Below are 21,763 nucleotides of genomic sequence, written 5' to 3'. Positions count from 1 at the left end.
CCCTCCTCCTCCCCACTGAGAAGTCTGGAGTCTGCAGCCAGGAAGAGGCCGGGCCACGGGGGGAGGCCGGGCCACGAGGCCAGGCTGGAACGATCGGGGACTTCCAGCTTCTCCTGAAGTCTGGGAGGCTCTTGGGCTACAATGTCCTCTTGCTCCCTTAAAAAGAGGATCTGGCCAGAGGCCAGGCACAGGCGTGAAGAGCCAAGACCGGGTGACATCGCCCTCACCCCTGCGACTCAGAAGCCTGAAACAAGATCTGCCTGGGCGTGTCCCTCTCGGGAGCCAAAATAACAGCCCCTGTGTTTCACCCAGGCCATTTTGGTTTCCTGTCACCAACATCTGAGGAGGGAGGAGTCTGGAGAGGCGAAATCCCCTCTGCCCCAGAGCGACTTCCTTAAGGCCTGTGGGCTTACTTCATTTGGACCGCGGGGGATGAGACTGAAAAATAACAGCAACTGCCACTTTCATTTATTATGTGCTTATCATGTGTCAAGCGCAGAGTGAAGCCCAGCGACTACTTTGTTTGACTCCAACAATCCTATTAAAATTCCCAGGTGGCCCATGCCTGTCATCCCAGCAGCTCCGGAGGCTGAGGCAGGAGGATCACGAGTTGGAGGCCAGCCTCAGCCATTTAGCAAGGCCCTGAGCAACTCAGTGAGACTTTGTCTCTAAATAAAAGACGCTGAGAAGATGACTTTGGCCTCCACCTGAATCAGCGCCCCGCCCCCAAGTGAGTCCTTAATGACACGTAAAAAAGGGCCACTGAATTTTTTTAAAAAAACCCGACCGAAGGAAAACGAGCGATCCAACCAGGAGCTGAGAAGCCAAGGCGCCTCTCCTCGCTATCCCAGGACTGGCCGCAGTTCTGGGGTCAACCACGGGCTTCTGACCAAGGCCGGTCTGGCCCTGGCCCTCTGGGAGGCTCCTGGCGCCAGACCCCACCCCCACCCCGCTGTCTGCAGAGCAGGTGGCCATTTCTACCAAGGGGTTTTCACTTTTCTGCTCGATTGCTTGCTTTTTAGGATTAAATGAGACATCATGTGCAAAGGGATCGGTAGAAAAATTGGTTCAGGCCACACACACACACACAGAGGGGGCCCTGCAGTCCCTGGCTGGCAGGGACAGCTGCTGGACTCCCAGCCCTTTGGCAGCCCTTCCCCACTGTTACGATTTGGATCCTAAATATACCACCAAGGTCCAGGGGTGGAGGCTTGGGCGGCCCATGGCATCATGGGAAGGTGGTAGACCCCTTGGGAGGCGGAGCCTGGTGATACAGAGCTCACTGCCGACAGAACCCTTGAAAGGGATATGGGGGCCCAGACCCTTCCCGGCTCTCTTTGCCAGGAGCAGGCCTCTACCTTGAGCTTCCTGCCATCACCCATTACCTCTCCACAGGTCCAGCAGAGCCAGGGGACCGTGGACCCAAACTTCTAAAACCATGAGCCACAAGAAACTTTTCTGCCTTTAAGTGTGTCTATCTCAGGTATTTTGTCACAGTGACAGAAAGCTGACTGATAAGCACCATCTGCCTATGTCCAGTCACATCCGAGTAGTTACTTGCATCTTATTTTTAAGTTGATTCTTCTTTATTAAAAGAAGGAAGAAAAAAAAAAAACACATTAAAGGGAAATATTACACGGGTGTGGCTCAGCCAACATCCAAATGGACCCAAGCAGCGTTCTCAGACTCTGGGGGACACTATTAGAGTCTGGGCCCATCTGCCTGTCCTTCCACGAGACAGACAAATATTAAAAAGTGTTCAGGAAAGCAGGACGGTCATTGCCAGGGGCTGGCGTGGGAGGAACCCGGGCCAGTGGGTAGTGAGTGTGGAGGTTCAGTTTTGCAGGATGTAAAAACCTGTCCCGCAACCCTCCGCCTGTGCTTCCCGCCGCTGACCTGGACACCTCCCTGCAAGTGCCCAAGGTGGTGAATCTTACATCGATTTACAATGAAAGAGAAAAATGCAAACCCCAGGCGGACGCTAGAAGAAAACTGGACATCTGAGAGCCTGGGCGGGGGCTGGGTGGGCGGCAGGGCCCCTGCGGAGCATGCGCAAGGCCCGGGCTGCGCCCAGCGCTGCAGGGAAGGCGTTTGCAGACAGGGGTTCTTTCGCGCCTGCGCACCGGGGCCTGCGCCCTGCAGAACAGACGCTGGCCAGGGGCCAGGCACCACGGCCGCCCGAAGGTCAGGCCCGAAAGCGACAGTGAAAGAGAGAAGTGAGAGTCATGCAGAAGAGGAGGCCGGCGGGGGTGCATTCAGTGCCCCTCCGTCCCCCTGCTGGGCTCAGCCCCGGGTGCAGCACAGGGGCAGGTGCGCAAAGAGGAAGTCACCTCGGGGCTGCCCCACCCTGGCAGAACAGGGACCCACAAAGGAAGCAGAAGGCCACAGCCCAGCCTCCTAGAGGCAACAGACACTGGCAAGACCTCCCTCCTGCACCCAGAGGGGAAGTGGGCACCGTCTGCCCAGCCCTCCAGGGGCGTCAGGGTGGACAGCCCTCCAGGCCCAGAAACCTGGGCCCAGTCCATGTCCACAACACCTGACCCGGAAAGCCCTTCCTGCCTCCTAACCAAAGCCCACAAGGCCCGCTGTGGCCCGGGCCTGCCAACCTCCAGCCTCACCTCCTGACACCCTGACCTCACCCAGCTTCCTTCCTTTCTGCCCTTCCCGCTGGGCACCTCCCCGGGGCCTTTGCGCTGGCATGAAACGCCCTGCCTCTCCCTCGGCCCTCCTGGCGCGGCTCTGAAGACATTCCGCAGCACGTGTGTCCCCTGGAGTCAACTCCCGCCACCAACTACACATTCCTCAAAAGCAGGGCATCCGCGGCTCCTTCTCTCACATCCTCGGGACCAGTCGGGTTAAGTGCACCCACTGGCTGAGTGACTGTCCAGTTCTCATCTGTGAACTCCACATTTTCCACCGGTTTTGTCCCCAGGACCCACGCTGAGTGTGTGCACTGTCCTGGGCCCCACCCTCTGGCTGCTAGGTGTTCCCACCGCAGGACACCCGGGTGGGAGCCCACCAGACCACAGTGTATGATTCCAAGACCACGGCAGAGGAAAGAGAGAGACTGCATCGAGTAAAGGTACACCCCCCGAGGTGGCCCAGCTAAGGGACCAGGGCCAGGGCCAGAGAAGATGGAAGGAACGGGGTGAACTGGGCCTCCAGCTGAATCAAACGCACTTTTTTGAGGTGCAATTTTTAGTTTGGGGTGCAACTCCCCTCGGGATCTACTTCCTTACCCAGCCAGAATCCAGCGTGCGACAGCCTCTGTCCCCAGCGAGGCAGAAAGTGCTCTGACCTGGTCAGCATGCAGAGGAAAGAAACCTAGCCGTCCCTCCTGCCCCAGCATCACAAAGAGGGCTCCAAGGTGACCCGCCAGGGCTTCCTGCAAGCAGAGGAGCTGGGACACCCATGTCCCCAAGTGGTATGGGTCTCTGACCTCCCGTGGTTACCCTTCAGCAAAGACAGAGGGACGGTGAGGATGCCCCAAGGATCACCTAGGGTACAACAGGCCCTAAGGACAAGTTCCGGGGTGCTCAGCCCAGAAGGGGCTGCCTGGGCATCCTTACACCGGTGGCTGAGAAGTGTCCCCAGGGCCTGGGACCAGCCTGGCGAACGTATCAGGCAGCTCCAAGGTCCCTTGGGGAGACTTTCAGGGAGGCAAGAGGAGAGGAAGGGCGGGCAGCTCAGTACAGGGGGCTCCGTCCAGGTGCGCTGCACCAGGGTCTGTCCCCAGCCTCAGGCAGGGGGACGCTGCATCCTGAGGCCTGGGAGCTTGCACAAGACCCCCTTCCTCTAGGGACAGCCAAGCTGATTGACAGTGGGTTTGAGAATAAAAAGTTCAAAAGCACCTCCCTTGCCTAAGGCAGGTCAACCTGGGTGTCGGGGGACTCCAGAGTCAAGCGATCAGCACAGGGCCAGGCCACATCTGAGATCACATGGCTGCTGCCTGGGTGTCTCCACGCTTCCCAGCAAAGCACTTCTCAATGACCACGGGCAAAGGAACTGTCCCCCTCTCTACTTCTGGGAGGCCAACCTAAGCCGCTCACTTTCTCTAGGACACGCAGGACCCCGGAGAATCCAGAACACCGTGGGCCTGTGATCGTCTAAGTGGGTGCTGCGCCATCTCCCCGGAAGTCACCGGAAACTCAGGGCGCAAGAGAGAGAAAAGTACGTGGACTTTAATGTCAGCTCATGACCGGCAGAGGCGGCGGCTACCCAGTGGCCCAAGCGCCAGGTTTGAGGATATACAAGACAGCAGCCCCAAGTGAGGGCAGGAAGGAACTAAAAGGCCAGCTAAAGACAACTGGGGCGGTGTCAGAATGGAAGGACAACGGTGGGACTTTTTTCTTCTTAATTTTCCCAGTTTCTTATGTAATGTCATCCCCCTCTCCCCCAGGGCCAAGGACCAAACTCAGGGCCTCGCAGGTGCTAGACAAGTGCTCTGCCACCGAGCTAAGTCCCCAACCCTATAATGTCATTTTTGCATGAGTGCAGTGGCACACGCCTGTGACCCCAGCAGCTCAGGAGGCTGAGGCAGGAGGATCACAGGTTGGAGGCCAGCCTCAGTAAATGAGGCCCTAAGCAACTCAGGGAGATCCTGTCTCTAAATAAAATAGAAAAAGGGCTGGGGATGTGGCTCAGTGTTTGAGTGTCCCCAAGTTCAATCCCCAGTTACCATTCCCACCCCCCCGAAAAAGGATACCTTTAAAAGGAACTAATGAAATGTACTTTATGAATAGCCTTCAATAACACAAAATAGCTTTAAAAAAAATCAGGAAACAGTTACACAACTAGCAACTCTGGCTGGGTGCAACTGGAAGGATCAGTTAATCTGGCGAATTAGCCCAAGGCTGTGCGTCCCCTGGTCTAATGGTGGGGGACAGGGAGGCCTCTCTACTCGACATGACTCTGCAGCAATCGCTTTCCTCTCTGAATCTCAGACTCTCCCGGCTAAATTGCAGGCAGTTTAGACTCGGCCCCTATAACTCCCCTGGTCCTAAGACTGTCCAATTATGGGAGCTCACCTTGAGCCACTGTCTCAGACATGCTGTGATTTACAGCACACTTGGAACTCCGCAGCAAATTCAAAGGATGAGCACCAAGTTCCCCCGGGGTCTGGCGGAGTTTTAATTTTCTTTGTTTTTCATCTCCCAAGACTTTGTCATGAACTCCTTGGCTAAAGACGATATCTCCTCCCAGGTCGATCAAAATGACTGCAGAAATCTTCAGAACCGAAGCAACAGAGGGCTAGACTTGAAACAGCGCGACTAAAAATAAACCATGTTCAATGCTTGATTGACAGAGCGTCTTCCTGGGAAGGGAAGGGAAGGAGAAACCCCCCAACACCTCCGAGAAGATTCTTAAGGTAGCAGTCACACGTCTGCACTAAACACGGAACATCAGACGCTCAACAAATTCTAAGGTACTTAGCGCTTCTCTGATACATCAGAGGTTAGAAATGCTTTTCCCCTTCCTGCAACCAAGTAAATTAAAATCTGCCAACATCCATCAGCTCCTCTGGGGAGGGGGGCAGGAAAGAAAAGAAAAGGGTTGTTATTTTAGAAAAATAAAGTAGCTCACAGGAAGCAGCATACAAACACATCCAAAGGGACCCGCTGGAAGCCAGCTGTTTTTCATAACCAGCTTCCCTACATCAAGGGAACAGACGGCTTCAAGAGGAGAAGGCGCGTGTAAGGGCGCCAGGTATTAACTGACAGCTCATCTTCCCACTCAAGACAAGGCCCCGGATCAAACCTGAAGGCCAAGTTCAGCCTGATATAAAGCCCCAAATCCAAAATGCAATGGTGGACCGACTGACCTCGGCTGTCCTGATTTTAGGCAGACTTCCAAAAGGGACAAGCCAGGGGAGGGTAACGGAGGGAGCCAGCCTGAGCCCCTGGTACCACCAGACCCACCAAAGGGCTCCATAAACGTGACCCTGGGGGATGGCAGGACTAGTTTTTCATCTCCTACAAGACCAGGAAGTCCTTGTCACAGGTGTGGCCCTGGCCACACCACCACAGTCCAGCCTGCTAGAGGCTCCCTTCTTGCCCCATCTGCCGTCTGCAAAACCCAAGGGCTGGACGGCCTCAGCCTGCGGCACGTGGGTCATCAAGGCACGCTCTAGTCTGTGGGCCACCAACCGGTCCCCTCCCCCCAGTCCTCTCTGTAAAATGGACCTCCACGGTCTCCTGCCATCAAAGGGTCCTGTCCCTACTGAAGCAGCTCACAAGGTATGAGTCACACCCACGCCATCCACACCTCCCGACAAACCCAATCCCCACACCAGTCGGACGCCAAGGACGAGTCCCCTGTCACTAGACCAAACTCCGGACCCCGGATAAGAGACCAAGGCTTTGCAGGGCCTGACCAGAGTCCCAGAGTGAGACCAGTGAACCTGGGCCTGAGCCCAGCAGTGAAGCCAGAATTATAGGTGACCGGGTGGAATCGAGGAAACGGAGGCCAGTTTGGATCTGGGAAGTTGGAGACCACCCCTGGGAGGTTGCAATGCCACTATCTCCAGAGCCCTTTGATCACCAAGGTCACCTGCCTATCCTACCCCTCCCCAAAGGCTGCAGGCAGGGAACTGCTAACTAATGTCCCCTGGGCTGCTTCCTGCCTGGATCACTCCCCATTTGGCCCACAGCATCTCCTGGCCTAGGAGAGAGATAGGGGGACAGGGCAGGAGCACAAAGGAGACGCTAATCCATGAAAGACACAGGTTGCGCTCACTTCTTGGGATGCCAGGACACGGGCCATGGCCCCCTCCTCCCTCTGGGGAGGGAGAAGCCTGTGTCACTACCTTTAAATAAAACCTGCTTCCTGTGCTTGCTGGGTGAGCTTCTCTAGCGTTCACACTTCCACATCTGAGGAAGGAGAACGCGTCACCGGTAACCGCAGTGTCAGACCTACACCAGGTAAGCTCCTCTCCACGCACCCCACATCTGTTTGAGGTGCCTCTTTCTTTCTGGAGGGCAAAATGGGCACCTGCTGGCTGCCTACATGCAGGAAGTGCAGCCACCATCCTCCGGGACAAGGGTGAGAGGTGTCCCAGCCCAGGTATTCCCAATCACCTGCTCCCTGCAGGCCAGGCATGTCGGGTCCTGCCGAAGCCCTTTCCTCCTTTTCTGTCCAGGCCCGGAGCGCATCTGCGCAGCGTCCCCAGTCCCGATGGACCTCAGATGCGTGGAGGCGGAGGAAGGGTTGGAACAACTGCCAGCCCAGGCGGATCCCAAACGTTCCTTCTCGGGAGGATCCCAAAGGTTCCTTCTTGGGATCCGCCTCCCAACCATCCCAGGGGTACCTAGGGCGATCGGTTGACAGATGGCACTGAGAGAAACCCCAATAACCTTTGCTTCCCTGTGGGCCATACAACGCCCCACACCCCCACATCCACTCCCTCCTGGATGCTCCGCTTCTCTGGCCGATCAGACATCAGGAATTCCGATTGTAGGACTAAGAGAAGGGCCTGGGAGGATCAGGGAGAGAATAGTTGGGTTCCCCCTGTTCGCAGAGTCTTTCCAGAATCTGCCCATCACTTCCTGTGCTTCCATGTGCTGTGTTCCCTCCAAGCTGCAAGAGGGAGGTATTCTAAATCTAGATCTAACTACACCTAACAAGCAGGAGACGTCCTGCACCCTCCGGAGATTCCTTTAGTCTCCGGAGGCAAAAAAAAAGACAAAAAAGATGCAATTTTTATTTTCGTGGTGGGTTTTTCATAATGAGGAGCTCAGAGGGGCAGGGAGGAAAGCAGTCATGTCTGAATCCCCCAAGGGTCTCTGGCATAGGACAAGCTGGGACCCGAGCACTTTGCCAAAGGAGGACAGAAATAACTTTGGCAAAGCCAGGTGGTGAGAGGCGGGTGTTCTGGACCATAAGGAAGCTCAAGCTGAGGGAGACGCCCCTAATAAAATGAACAGTAGACTCCGGCCCGGCGCCTGAGGTCTATTTTTTCTTCTTCTCGCTGGGATGGGAGCTTTGCTCTCCACAGTACTGCCAGGTTCACCACCAGCCTGCGTACTGGGAAGTTCCAGACGATCAGGAAAAGTGCCCTTCCTATGTCACCAGGCTTGGCCTCCATAATCTCTGCATGAGAGGAGAAGGCCTTAAAGAATCACCTGCTAAGGGAGAGAAGTCAAGGGGACCCTCCCCCCAACTTAAGACAGATAAAAATAAATTTAGGGAGGTTTTTAGAGGATCCAAGTAAATATACTGAGAACCTATAAAAAGCTACAAGGCCTTTGCTTGTGTTATGTGCATATCGTGTTCTCTGTATATGTGTGCGCATTCATGTATCATGTACACGATATCAATATAGGCATATGGATAATGAGGGCTCACAAATTAAAATTTTAAAAAATGGATCCCAAAACTTTTAATTCACGTGATCTAAAAGGTGCAATTTCAATTGGGTAAAAAAATGAAGGTAAAATGTCTTTAAAATTACTTGACTCACAAGTCTCTCTCGGTAGTGCAACTAATAAAATGTTGATGTCTATAAAATGTCTAATATCCATGGCGTCTAGGACTTTTCTTCACCAAGAAAGAGAAGGCGAATACTGTTCAGTACACTTGTTTGATATCTTGGTTTTTACAGTAAAAGAAGTAAATTAGATTTGACATGTATAGGATGTGTTTGTCAGAGACATCTGATTAATTTGCAAAGTTAAAATGCTAACTGTTAAATATAACACCAAGTACTCTTAACTCCTTAAATTCCATGGGGTCACATACATAAACATCACATGTGTTTTCATAGATCGGTAAATAAAAAAGGGTTTAAAATTGCTTTATGTCATCACTAAAAACAAGGTTACTAAGAGTTAAGTCCTAACAGGTACAATTCCATACACAAAGTGGTCCGAAAGTTTCAACTGTGTTCCAATTAGAGTACTGTACCTAACAAAGTATTTCTTCTTATTAAAATAACTCTATTTTAATGTTTATCTAAATTCTATTTATCTAAACTCAGAAATTTATAAGAGTTGTCTCAGAATGTGAATTAAAAGAGGGGTCAACACACAGGAAAGAGAAAATAGAAGGTCCTAGGTATGGAAATAGATTTAGTAAAAGGAAAAAGAAAGTATTTCTGGGTAAGAAAGTCTGTGTGTGATGAAATACATGAGGGTCTAAATAAGTGCTAAGAAAGTCTCTGTGTATGTAAAGGGCAAATTTCAACAAGTTTGTGTGCAACTCGGTTGCTTATATGTATGTGGGACAATTAGTTAAAGTTATTTAAGGTTTTTCCCTAAGGTCAAATACAAATGTACCGGTAAAAACCAAAGTTCAATCCGTATGTTCAACTGACATAGATTTCTTATAACATTAATTTACTCTTAACACTGTGAGCAATTGATCTTAAAGAACTTAGTATTTGTACAATTATGATTAAACAACTGTCAGAGTATTGTACTATGTTACACACTAAATTTTTCTTTAAAAGCTAAATTTGGTTAATATAAAGGTATCAGGGTAATTGTAAAGCAGTTACTCTTCTTTGTATATGAAATGTGCTCATATCTTCCAGGTATACCAATCTTTAAAGCAGAAAGTTCAAAAGAAGATTTTTATCAAGCTGCTGTTCTCCAGACTAAATTTGTCTGTAATGGTGATTTTAAACGTATAAGAACAGTGAATTTTATTGGGATTTATTTGTATCATTTGGATGATCTATAACTGGATCTGTTACCAAAAAGGTAAATGCAAAATTTTATGTTACTTTTTACGCTGAGGTAAAAAATTTTAAATGTATTTTTTAAAAGATAATGAGAGCCTGATCTATTTAGGTTAATGCTGTAAAACATAAAAGCATTTTGTCACACAAAAGGAAAGCTAAAAGCTCTCCCAGCCTTTCTTTAATTAATGTTTTAAATGTAATGTTATATTAACTAATATTCACATGGACCCTGGAAATGATATAGGTAAACTTTGTAAAATGATATTTAAGCAAGAGGCCAAGATCAGCTTCAGAACTAGAACACTTCACCTAAGATCAACTAAAGTCTCACCTTACCTGAGAGAAGGCTCTGCCTCCCAGCTCACTGCATGTTTGAGTAACTCCAAAATAAGCCAGACTCCAGCTTATTTAAACTTATATTCAAAAGATTGATTTTTGTTGTAAAATTACTATGATCTCAAACAGGGGACATATGGTAGAACTCAGCCAAAGTTCCAAGGTAGCTATTACACAAACTAAATATGTTTTTACTATGTTAATTCCATTTTGTATTTTCCATGCAAACTCTGTATCTGTTGCCTGGTTACTATTTTGCAGAGGTACTGCTTCAAGAACAACCTGAATTAATTTGATATAATAGGGCCTCACCTATAGGACAGATGGGATAATACAGATCCCAATTAAACAAAAGGGGATAAATAAATGTAAAGTCATAGCTATTGAAGTTAAGCCCAGTACTTTTACTTTATGACTGGTGAGACTGGCTTGCGGATGTTTAAGATTAAGGATGTGTTTGTTAGAGACATCTGATTAATTTGCAAAGTTAAAATGCTAACTGTTAAATATAACACCAAGTACTCTTAACTCAGACCTTGTAAGCCACCAAGTACTCAAATCAGTATTTGGCTCTTGCCCTCAGTCAGCCTGAACCCAGGGAAGGGAAGAACTTCTTCTCTAAGGAGCTTTGCAACTCTGGGTCACACGACCTCCTGATCAGGGAGATTAATGAGGCCACCAGAGGATGAAAAGCCAATCAGTGCACCTGCAAAGAGGAGGGTCATTGGAAAAGGGAGACATCCCTGATGCTTCCAAAGGAAGCCACCTCATCAAGGAGACCCTACCTAGCAGATGGCACTAAAGGAGCTAAGAAGCTGCTCTCAAGTTCCTCAAGAGTGGCCCCTGTGGGAACTCAGCTGGCTCTTTACAGCAGATAGGAACAGTCAATTTGACCAGCTTGATCTCATACACCTAGTAAAACAGTTAAAACCCAAACGTAGCCATTCTTGGTCATTTAAAAGAAGAAACAATAATTAAATGCAACTGAAGGTACACATTTGTGTTAGCTTCAAGAATAAGTAAGACAGGAGGCTACAAAAGGTATTCTTAAGCAGTTTCAAGAGCAACTTCCAGGTTCAGAAATTTTTAGTCAGTTTAAGGCGCACAGATCTTCATAACCACCTGCGCAGGTAGGCTTGATCGATGTTTCCTAGTATGATTATCTGGCCCTAAGAAATGGAAAGCGAGATCTCCACTAAACCCAGAGGTCGTACCAATGAAAGGATATTTTACAAAAACCAGGTGACATTAAGTAGCTTAACTATTTGATGGGGACATCGATGACATTAAAAAATAAAATGTTGTGTTCACATTCCTGATAACTCTGACCATGTTAAAGATTCACATTCGCACATAAAGGCCTCTGTCCTTGCCAGCCTGTATGAGGCCGTGTTATGGGAACAACTTCTCAGCTCTTCCACCTCCTGGTGAGAGACTACCATATTGTCACCATGTTCATTGGCATGTTCCAGAAGTTCCAAATGTTGAAGATGCTGCAACATTTATTTTGTATTAATCTCATCTCAAGACTTCTTTTTGTTTCTCTCCCATGGAAGCACCCACCCCCAGATCACTTTACAACCAACTCTCCCGCAACCAGATTTCTACCGTGGACCCTTCCATCCACCCCGATTTCTAAAAGGGGCTCCAGACTGCTCGTCCCATGCCACCCCTTTCCAGCTCAAAAGAGCCAGAGCACTTATAGTCCCATTTCCTTACAGCAGTAAGGAGTCGAAATTAGAGGGTGGAAAGAAGAATTAATGACAGGCAGTAAAATGGCCCTCTATGGTCTCCTGCCATCAAAGGCTCCTGTCCCTCCTGAAACGGCTTAGAAGGTCTGATTCACACCAACGCTGTCCACACCTCCCCACAAACCCGATCCCCACACCAGTCGGGCGCCAGGGATGAGCCCCCCGTCACTAGACCAAACTCCAGACCCTGGATAAGACACCATAGTTTGCACGGCCTGACCAGAGTCCCAGAGTGAGACCGGTGGGCCTGGGCCTGAGTCCAGCAGTCATGCCAGAATCATAGGTGACCGGGTGGAATCGAGGAAACGGAGGCCAGTTTGGATCTGGGAAGTTGGAGACCACCCCTGGGAGGTTGCAATGCCACTGGCTCCAGAGCCCTTTGATCACCAAGGTTACCTGCCTATCCTACCCCTCCCCAAAGGCTGCTAACTAATGTCCTCTTGGGCTGCTACCTGCCTGGATCACTCCGTTTGGCGCACCAGCATCTCCTCGCCTAGTCGCCTAGGCAGGAAGGAGAGCGATAAGGGGGACAGAGCAGGAGAACAAAGGAAAGTTTAGGCTACAAAAGATGCAAGGCGCTCTCCGCGCTTCTCTAAGGTCTAGACTTCAACATGGGAGGGAGCAGCAGCCGCGGTGCCTTCCCCCCTGCACAAGTCCAGGGCTCCCCCTCCCCGAGTCCGGCCCGCTGGGGGGCGGGAACGCCCCTCTCCAAGGGCGGCGGACTCCAGGAGCCCCCTTGTCCTGCACACCCCACAGACAGCGCAGCCAGCCAGGCCACACCGCTCTCCTCCCGCCGCGGCAATGCCATGCGCAGTGGCTGCGACCTGCGCGCTCGCCGCCGGGTCACGCACGACCGGCCGCTGGGGCCGCGGCTGCCGGTCCCCGGCGCCCTGTGCGCGCAGCGCGCACCTGCCCGCCCCGCCGGCCTCGGGCACCAGCCCGGCCTCCAGGCCGTGCGCGCCGCCGACCACGCGGCCGCAGCCCCGCGCCCGGCCGGCCTCCCCGGCGCCGGCGCACCTGCAGCGCGTCCGCCCGGCCTCCCGCCCGGCCTCCCGCCGCGCTCACCAGCGGTAGCAGCCCTCCGACGCTTCCAGCGTGAAGTTCACGCGCGTGGCCCGCGTGAAGGGCAGCAGCACCTTGGGGATGTTGAGCTTGGCCGCCTGGGCGGCGGGGCCCAGCACCAGCAGCAGCCAGAGCGCCCGCAGCGGCGGCGGCCCGCGGCCCCGCGCCGCCATCCTCGCGGCTCACCTCCCGCGACCCCGCGCCCGCCGCCCGCGCGCTCCCCCTGGCGCCCTCTCCCGCCCACGCGCGCCGGGCCGGCAGGTGATGCGCGCAGGCCGGGGGCGGGGCGGCCTCGGCCTGGCCACTTCCTGGGCCCCAGCGACCCGAGCGCGGGAACTGAGGGGGCCGAGCTCGCCGCGACCCCGGCCCCGCCCCGCCGGTCGGCGCGAAGGGAGGGCGCGCGCGTGGGCAGCCGGTGCGCGCGGCCGCGCAGCACCGCTGGACCACGCGGCGGCTCGGCCGCCTTCCAAAGTTTATCGCCACTGGTTTTAAACCGTTGGCTCCTACCGAGCGCCAATGGGGAGCCTTCAAACCAGCCCAGGTCAGTTCGTTGGGCCAAGATCTGCGCCTCTGGCGGTAGAGCCAGGCCTGAGCGCTGTGCCCAAGCCACTGCCAAAGGACATGCACCCCGGGACTTCTGGCATGCGGAGGGTCCAGAACGTGCCTCATCCCAGTACACACTTCCCAGAAGAGGGTCCCCAGGCTGCTCAAGGGGACGCTTCCTACTGAAGAACAAGGGCCCAGGTTTCCTCCTAGTAACCATGTCAAGGAGGTGTGAGGATCCCCATTTTCCAGCTGAAAATTTGTTTAACAGACCCAAGATTACTTCCCAGTGGCAGTGCTGGGGCCCTGTGATCCCTGTATGCTCATGACCCACAATGACGGAGGCAGGAGACAGGAAGCCAGCCTCCGATCAGCAGGCTTTCCTTCTTTCTGCAGCGAGGCCCATGAACAGGCAGGGGTAGACCCAGGTTCTGGGTATGGAGCTGGCGCCCGGGTTACAGAAGGAGTCTGGGTTTTATGGTTTCATCGGAGGCTGGACGTGCACTTGGACCTCAGGGACCTACTTGTGCAGGTTAAAATTTTAACTCAGGAAGGCAGTTTTAAAAATTCCAACGAACTCACTGTCCCTGGGAAAGCGCACAGCTCGGTGCCCCCTGCTCGTCTTCCTTCCTTGGGACCCACAGTTACCCAGAGCTTCACCATTTGCTTTTCTCCCTGCAGGACTCATCGGCAGTGGGGAAGGGTGAAGGCCAGAGCCCAGCGTCTCAGTATGTGTCTTCTCCTCCTTCAGGACCCATCATGGTTGGGAAGGGGTGAGTGTTTGCTTTTTGTGGCGATGCTGGGGTGAAGTCTGTTCTTCCCTTCGGGTGCACTGGGGGAGGCTTCATGTGTGGCTCACGCCTCCCTCCTCCCGGGCCACCCTGTCCCTCTGATTTTCTTGGGGAGCTGTCTTGCAGGAATATTATTTTCCTTAACTCTTCATTCAAGATTCTGAAAGGGGAGAAAGAATTGGCGCACAGGGTCAGATCTGGCTGCTTCGAGCTGAGAAGGGGTGAAGTGAGGGAACCTTCCTTTCAAAGTTACCCTGGTGGGGAGGGGCCCTGCCGTCATTGCAGGCTAAGTCCTCCTTTTGTGGTTTCAGAAAGTCAGGCTGTGACTGTGGCAGAGGTGTGTTCTGGGAGGCAGTTTGAGCTGGGCGGGTTACCTCATTAAGAAACTGCTTCTGCACAAAATTAAGAATAGGGAAAGAAAGGTGAGCATTCATTACTTTGCTAGTGGTAGGAAAACAATTTTCCAGTGTCAAAACGGGACATGCTGTTCTAAAACTACCAAGAATCTTACACCTCAGGTATATAGCAGATAAAAGAGTTGGGACCCTATTTTACTTAATCAAGGTCATTGCACCCCATTTATATTTGGGGTGCACTCTCCATGATTTCAGGAATCCAGGTCCCCTGAAGCACAGCAAGCATGATGAACTTTGCAGCCATATTTTCCTGATGTTTTAACCATCTCCATCCTGCTTGACAAACGATGCAAAACAAGAACAGAGATAAAATTTACAGTGTAGTTATAGCCAGTAACCCAGCTACGTGAGTAGAAAATCATTCAAAAGGGTGCAGAGAAAAAAATTCCTTTAGGTAACCTGTCTCAGACCTCTTCATTATTAAAAGTAGGTGCTTCTGCAGTGGTCAGGGCCAGAACCTGAGATTGTAATTTTAACACATCCAAAGAGGCATTATGAAAAGGATCACATCCCTGATCACTATGTACTTGAGTTTGTCAGGTCTCAATAAAGTTTGTTTTGAAAGTGTTGAAGGAAATGAGTGGCTGGTGTCTGCTGGTGCATTGCTACCACTGCAGTAGATTTAGAAGTGATTGTCCCAACCACGATGACAATGACAGCTGTTAACCCTCAGATAAAACATCTAGCACTTTTACAGGGAGACAGGCGGCTGCTGGCCTTTGGGAATCCTAACAGGTTATCCTGCACTTTGTCATATAGTTTGACTGACACACTGTTGTCGCATACAGTTTTCACAGTTAATGTTGTTAAGCATCATGTTGTACTTGAACAAGGCCAGACAATAAAACATCAGTATTTAATACACCTGCTGTTAGAATTTCTTATGCAAGGAAATATTAAGATGGGTAACATTTTTAAACTTAATATATTGAAACTCACTGTTCGAGATTTGAGAAGGCTCCTGCATCAGACCTTCTTTCCATATTCCAAGAGGTCCTGGAACTGTTTAACCTTGTCTGTTACCACTCCTGATTGGTTTACATAGAAGCAGCATCTTCTCCTGATAGGTTTGCAGGCTGACAGATACCAGGGAGTCCAACTGAATTTGTAAAGTCAGTACCAAATTGGTGACCTGTTGGATATCTGCAATAACCTGTGCTGTTTTTAATAGTGAATGGAGGTCCCTAACCCTGCTGCTCCTGTGTTAATCCTAGTGGATGTTTATAGCCCTGTGAGTAAGGGAATAATTTGGGGGTGGGGGGTTCCTACATCTGCTGTGTGGCAGGCTTTGGTTGTGAGGTAAAGTGTCAGTTTGAGGAGTAATTTTGGTAGGCAGGGATAAATATGTCTCCCAAAGGAATAAAAGCTTCACAATCGGGGGCATCCAGGTTAGGGGACTGACACACGTGTAGGTCTGAAGTTCCATTAGAGGAACTATTGTCTTTCTTTTTAAATGCCCAGGAATGGCTATGTTTTGGTTTTAACTGTTTTGCTACCTGATCAAATTGGCCTGTTTCTATGTGCTGTAGAGAGCCAGCTGAGTTCCCATAGGGGTCACCTGAAGGGAACTCAAGAGCTCCCTTTAGTGCCATCTGCTAGGTGGGTCTCCTTGATGAGGTGGCTTCCTTTGGAAGCATCAGGGATGTCTCCCTTTTCCAACGACCCTCCTCTTTGCATCAGGTGCACTGATTGGCTTTCTGTTCTCCAGTGACCTCATCAATCTCCCTGATCGCGAGGTTGTGTGGCCCAGAGTTGCGAAGCTCCTTAGAGAGGTTCTTCCATTCCCTGGGTTGAGGCTGACTCAGAGGGCAAGGGCCAAATGCTGGTTTTCTTGGCCCTTTTGTTTTAATCTTGATTTTAAACTTGATCTTAAATATCCAGCAAGCCAGGCTCATCAGTCATAAAGTAAGAGTACTTACTTTAACTTTAATGTTTATAACCAGGCTGTCATTTACTCTTTTATTTAACTGGGGTCTGTATTAGTACTGGAAGTTACCATTATATACTATCTGTCTTGTAGGTGATGGCTAATTATCTAAAGTTAATCTAGGTTCTGTGTTCTTGAAGCAGTACCTCTGTAAAACATTAACAGGCAACAGTTTTAGAGTTTACGAAGAAAATACAAAATGAAATGAGCAAGAGTAAAGCTATATTCAGTTTGGGTAATAGCTATCTTGAATTTTGACTGAGTTACATATTATGTTCCCCTATTTGAGATTACAACAAAAATCAATCTTTTGAATACAACTTTAAGTGAACTGGAGTCTGGCTTCTTTTAGAGTCATTCTAACATTTCATATACAAAGAAGAGTGACCATTTCATAATTACCCTGATATTTTTATATTAACCAAGTTTAGCTTTTGAAGGAAAATTTAGATTCTGTGAGTTAGTGTAATACTCGAAAATAGCAGTTAGTGCTCTGCTTATAGACTCAATTCCTTCAAGACTAGTCGTTTTAAAGAATAAAATTTAATAGACACAATGTTAAGAGTAAATTAACCAGACATTTCTAACAAACATTATGAAGATCAATCCCGTCTATGTCAAATCTAATTATTAACTATAAGAATCAAGGTATCAAACAAGTGTATTGAACAGCATTTACCTCTTCCTCATTGAAGACAGATCCTAGACGTGAATTTATAGCTTTACATTGTCATCTATGTACCCCATGTAAACTCGAACCTTTTAAACTATGTGAATTAAAGGTACTTGGATCCATTTTTTTTTTATTTTAATTCATGAGTGCTCATTATTGATCAGCCAGTTTTGGTATCATGTACATGAGATCTGGACGCACGCACTTATATAGACAGACCATACGACATACGCGTAACACAGAAGCAAAGGCCTTGCAGCTTTTTGCAGGTGAATCTCTATTGCAATGTTATAGGTGTTTAAAACAAACAGTGGGCTGGGGAGATGGCTCAGTCGGTAGAGTGCTTGCCTTGCAAGCACAAGGCCCTGGGTTCGATCCCCAGCACCGCAAAAAAAAAAAAAAAAAAGAAATAGTGACCAATCAGAAAAACATTAACCTAGGTATGTAGGGTCAAAATTGTGACCTTGAAAAATAGAGCATTTAAGAAAAACTAAACAAGAGTCCTAAAAGAAAAAAAATGATAATGGCCATTAATTATTTTAGTAAAATAGCATGAGAAAGAGAGAGACGCAGAGAGATGGTGGTGGGGGAGATACCTTAAATTGACCCTTTTTCCTTTAGTTTCCGGTCTCCCACTGAGTCTTCCATTTGCGTTCCAATGCAGTCTGGGGGTGGGGGGAGTGCTGTCTAGGGCTTTGTAACCCTTTTCCCCCAGACAGTCATCAGACCAGGTTTTGATGTAGAAATTAGGAAACATTATCTCCTATTACTTCTGGGGAATGAGGCCGCTCTGTCACACTCCTTACTGAGACAAGCCACTGGCTGTTGGGCAGGTTAGGGTTCTAGTTCCCTCTCAGGGACAAGCAAGTGGGATTTTTGCTCCAGAGATAAGTTGAGGGTAGGGGCTTGTCATAAGTCTCCTTTTTACATGACTTTGGGCTAGGACCTCGCTCAGCATGGAGCGTACTCATTAACCTTGGGACAATTTTTGTGGGGCTGGGATTGAACCCAGGGCCTTGCACATGCTAGGCAAACCACCCTACCCACTGAGCTATATTCCCCAGCTGCTAGAATCTGATTCGTACTGTGTCCAAATCTGGGTGCTAAGCCTAAGGAGATATTTGATTCTGAGGTCAGTTTGGGAGGAAAGGGTCTTAAAATTACTGAGACAACCCAAAGGGGAGTCGCAGGAATGGACTGACGGGTTCCCACGTTGGGGAGGTGGGATCGGGGTGTTGGATGAAACCAAAGCATCTCCTGGGTCCTGTCCAACACCAAGCTGGACGGTCCCACTGGATAACGGGGAAACATCTTGACCCCCATTTCGGTGGTGGAGTCCTGTGTGCCCAAAGGCGGGGTCTCCAGGCAGGGCGCCTCTCAGCTAGAGACCAGATGGATGGATGGATGAATGGGTGGATGGATAGATGGGCGGATGGACAGAGTTTTACCTCTCTGGAGAATTTAACGGCCGGCCGGTGTTGGATGCAGGAACGAAAGGGCAAAGGGGTCTCTGATCCGGAGGTCTTTGGGGTATCAGGGAAGAGGGATCAGGGGTGTGGGAAGGGGGTCGGCAAGAGGATGCTTCCAGCACCAATAAAGGACTTGATACAAGTCCTTGCACTGTCCATGCAGCATAGGCCACGAAAACCTAGCCCAGGGCTGGGGTCGGTTATGGGTCCTATACCTGCAGCCGTTCAGCCAAAGCGGGCTTGGAGGGTGTGGAGGGTCTCTTTCTGCAGGATGGGGAGAGGGGTGGGTGAGCAGCCAGTGTGGGGATTCAGCTGTAGCTGAGGGAGCCAAGGCTGGGGTTCCCCCGACCTCAGAGAGGCTTGGGGGTGCCGGACACCTCATCGGTCACTTCCCAGGTCCCAGGGGAAGCGGACAGCTGAAGGCCAGGGCCCAGCACTTCAGTATGTGTCTTCTCCTCCCTCAGGATCCACGTGGTTGGGAAGGGGTGAGTGTTTGCTTTTGGTGGCGATGCTGGGGTGAAGTCTGCTGTTCCCCGGGGCCCTGGGAAAGGGTGCACTGGGAGAGGCTTCCTGTGGTTCAGTCCCCTCCCTCCTCCCCGCCACCCTGTCCCTTCATTTTTGGGGCACTGCCTTGTAGGAATATTAATTTCCAGAACCCTTCCATCCCTAAGCCCATGCTTTTTGCACTGAACCCTCTGCTTTCCGGAAGCCTAAAGGCAGCTCCCCACAGGTCAGGTTCAGAGGCCCGACAGGACCGCAGCACACGGGAAAGCTGGGCCTGGCTGATTCCATCTGAGGAGCGGAAACAAGATCTTCAACTGAGTCCGCGCTTTGCTCTCTCTGGGTTGTTGGGGGTCAGCAAGTAGGAAGTGCTTGTCAGGGGCTCTCAGAGCAGCCTCCACCCTGCAGGGACACCCCGCCTGGGGAAGTCAGAAGACTGGGGAGGTTCAGAGCCCATGCCTCCAGGCAGCGGGACTTTGCAGTGACATGAGGGGGACCTGGGTTACCCCCAAAGCCTGAAGACCCCAGAAACAAATGCGGGTGGAGGAGAGATTTCTCTAGATCCCGGAGCCAGAAGGGGCGGGAATGCCTCTCCCGCCTGGAACCAAGCGTTCCGGGGGAGGAAATTCCAATGGGTTCCTTCTCCAAACAGGAGAAAGCGGTGTTTGGAACAGGCGGCCCCAGAAGGGAGAGCTGGAGGGCTTCCTCCGTGCTGCCTGTGAAGCCAGGCAGGAGAATAAGGGAATCTGGTCAGATGGAGGGGTGGAGGCCATCTCAGTCTGGAAGCTGGAGACCGCCGCTGGGAGGTTGGAAGGTCAGCCTCTCCGCGCCCTCGTCTTCACCAAGGTTACCCGCCTAACTGCCCCTGCCAAAAGGCTGCAGGCGGGGAGTTGCTGATCACTGTCCCCTGCCTGAATCTCCATGGCCCTTCCCCTGCCAGCTGCTGCTCCCCTCTCCCCTAGTCAGAGGCAGGAAGGAGAAGTCAAAAGGGACCCTGACCTGTAAAAGATGTAGGGTGCGCTCACTTCTTGGGCTTCTAGAACACCTGCCCGGCCCCTTCTCCCTCCCTCCCGGGAGAAGTCTGCACTGTTACCTCTGAGACTCCAGCGTGACCCGAAAGGGGGCTCACCCAGGCCAAGCCCCACGCTGGGCTGGAACCCCAGGCCTCAGGGTGCTAGGCAGGAACCACCTGGCTACAGCCCCAGCCGCGCGGGATCCACTCCCGGGCTGCCAGTAACCGGCGTTTCCACCAGAAAGGCTCAAGACGGGTCCCAGGCTGCCAGTGCACACGGTCCCGCTGCAAGCCCGTGTGCTCTACACAGTCCGTGCTTGAGAATTTATATATGATACACAAAATGATACACAGTTATGATGATATGCTATTATGTATGTTAATTATGCATACTACTATATATGATTATGTCATATACTATTATGTATAATACTATACTGTTATGTATAATTATGTATAATACTGATATATAATATTATACATAATATAGTATATATAGTATATATTATTATAAATGTAATAGTATATGATATTAATATATAGTATGATGTCTTATATACAATATAGTATGATATATTGATACATAATATTTATTTTATATATAATTATAATAATTATATATAATAGTATAATATTTTAATATATATAATATTAATAATAGTATGATATGTAGTAATATAATAGTATAATAAGATATACTATATTATGTATAATAATACTATTATGTATAATTATATAATATTCTATTATGTATATTGAGGCCCCTGGGCTCAATCCCAGTAAGCCCCCCCACAAAAAAGTGTAATTATTATATAATTATATTTATATAATTACATAATAGTAATATAGTATATAAATATGATTATATAATTATAATATGATTACAATATAATATGTAATTATATATTTCATACATATGATTTATATACATATACATATATATACATATGTTATATATAATCATATATATAAATTACATATAATTTATATATATACTTATGATTCATATAATTAATAAATATATAAATATATGATTACATATAATTATATAAGTATAATATAACTATTATATATTTATAAATATATAATTATTATATAGTTTATAATTAGAATTATATAATCATATATTATATATAATTATATATTTATAAAATCATATAAATATAATTATATGATATATAATTATGTATAATATATATTTTCTCAAAATTTTTATATAATAAAATTATATATATAAACTCTCCTCCCTTCTCTCCATCTGTGTGTGTACGTATCGCCCTTTCCCTCCCCTTCCCTTTCTCTATGTACACATACATGCACATACATACATGTAGTGTGTGTCTCTATATTTCCCTTGTCAGACAGGTAAATAAATAAGTGAAAGGGACCAAGCAGGGCACAGAGAGACTGGAGCTCTGGTCCACTGGCATCATGAGCCCCTGTGGCCCCATCTTGCCAAGACTCCTCTTTATGGAAGAGGAAGCAGTAACATGGAATTGTAGGTAAAACGTCTTGGTTGTAAATGACAGCAACTAGTTTATGAAAAAATAAACACAGGTAAACAAATGCAGGTGGCACACTTGTGTCATCCCAGCAGCTCGGG

At 49.4% G+C, this 21,763-nt stretch overlaps 1 protein-coding gene across 1 annotated transcript in view; it reads right to left on the bottom strand.

The window, feature by feature from the left end:
• NUP210 (nucleoporin 210) overlaps positions 1-13,154 on the bottom strand; it is a 94,569-nt gene extending 81,415 nt beyond the window's left edge. The window contains exon 1 of the mRNA XM_079122224.1: positions 12,832-13,154. Within this exon, the coding sequence (XP_078978350.1) occupies positions 12,832-13,001 (170 nt within the window). The 5' untranslated portion in view covers positions 13,002-13,154. The remainder of the gene's footprint in view (positions 1-12,831) is intronic.
• Positions 13,155-21,763: the final 8,609 nt, after the last annotated feature.

The sequence above is a fragment of the Sciurus vulgaris genome (genome assembly GCF_902686455.1).
Source record: "Sciurus vulgaris genome assembly, chromosome: 19".
Taxonomy (NCBI): Eukaryota; Metazoa; Chordata; class Mammalia; order Rodentia; family Sciuridae; genus Sciurus; species Sciurus vulgaris.
Note: the sequence above shows the minus strand (reverse complement) of the source record. Positions and strands in the feature narration are given on the sequence as shown.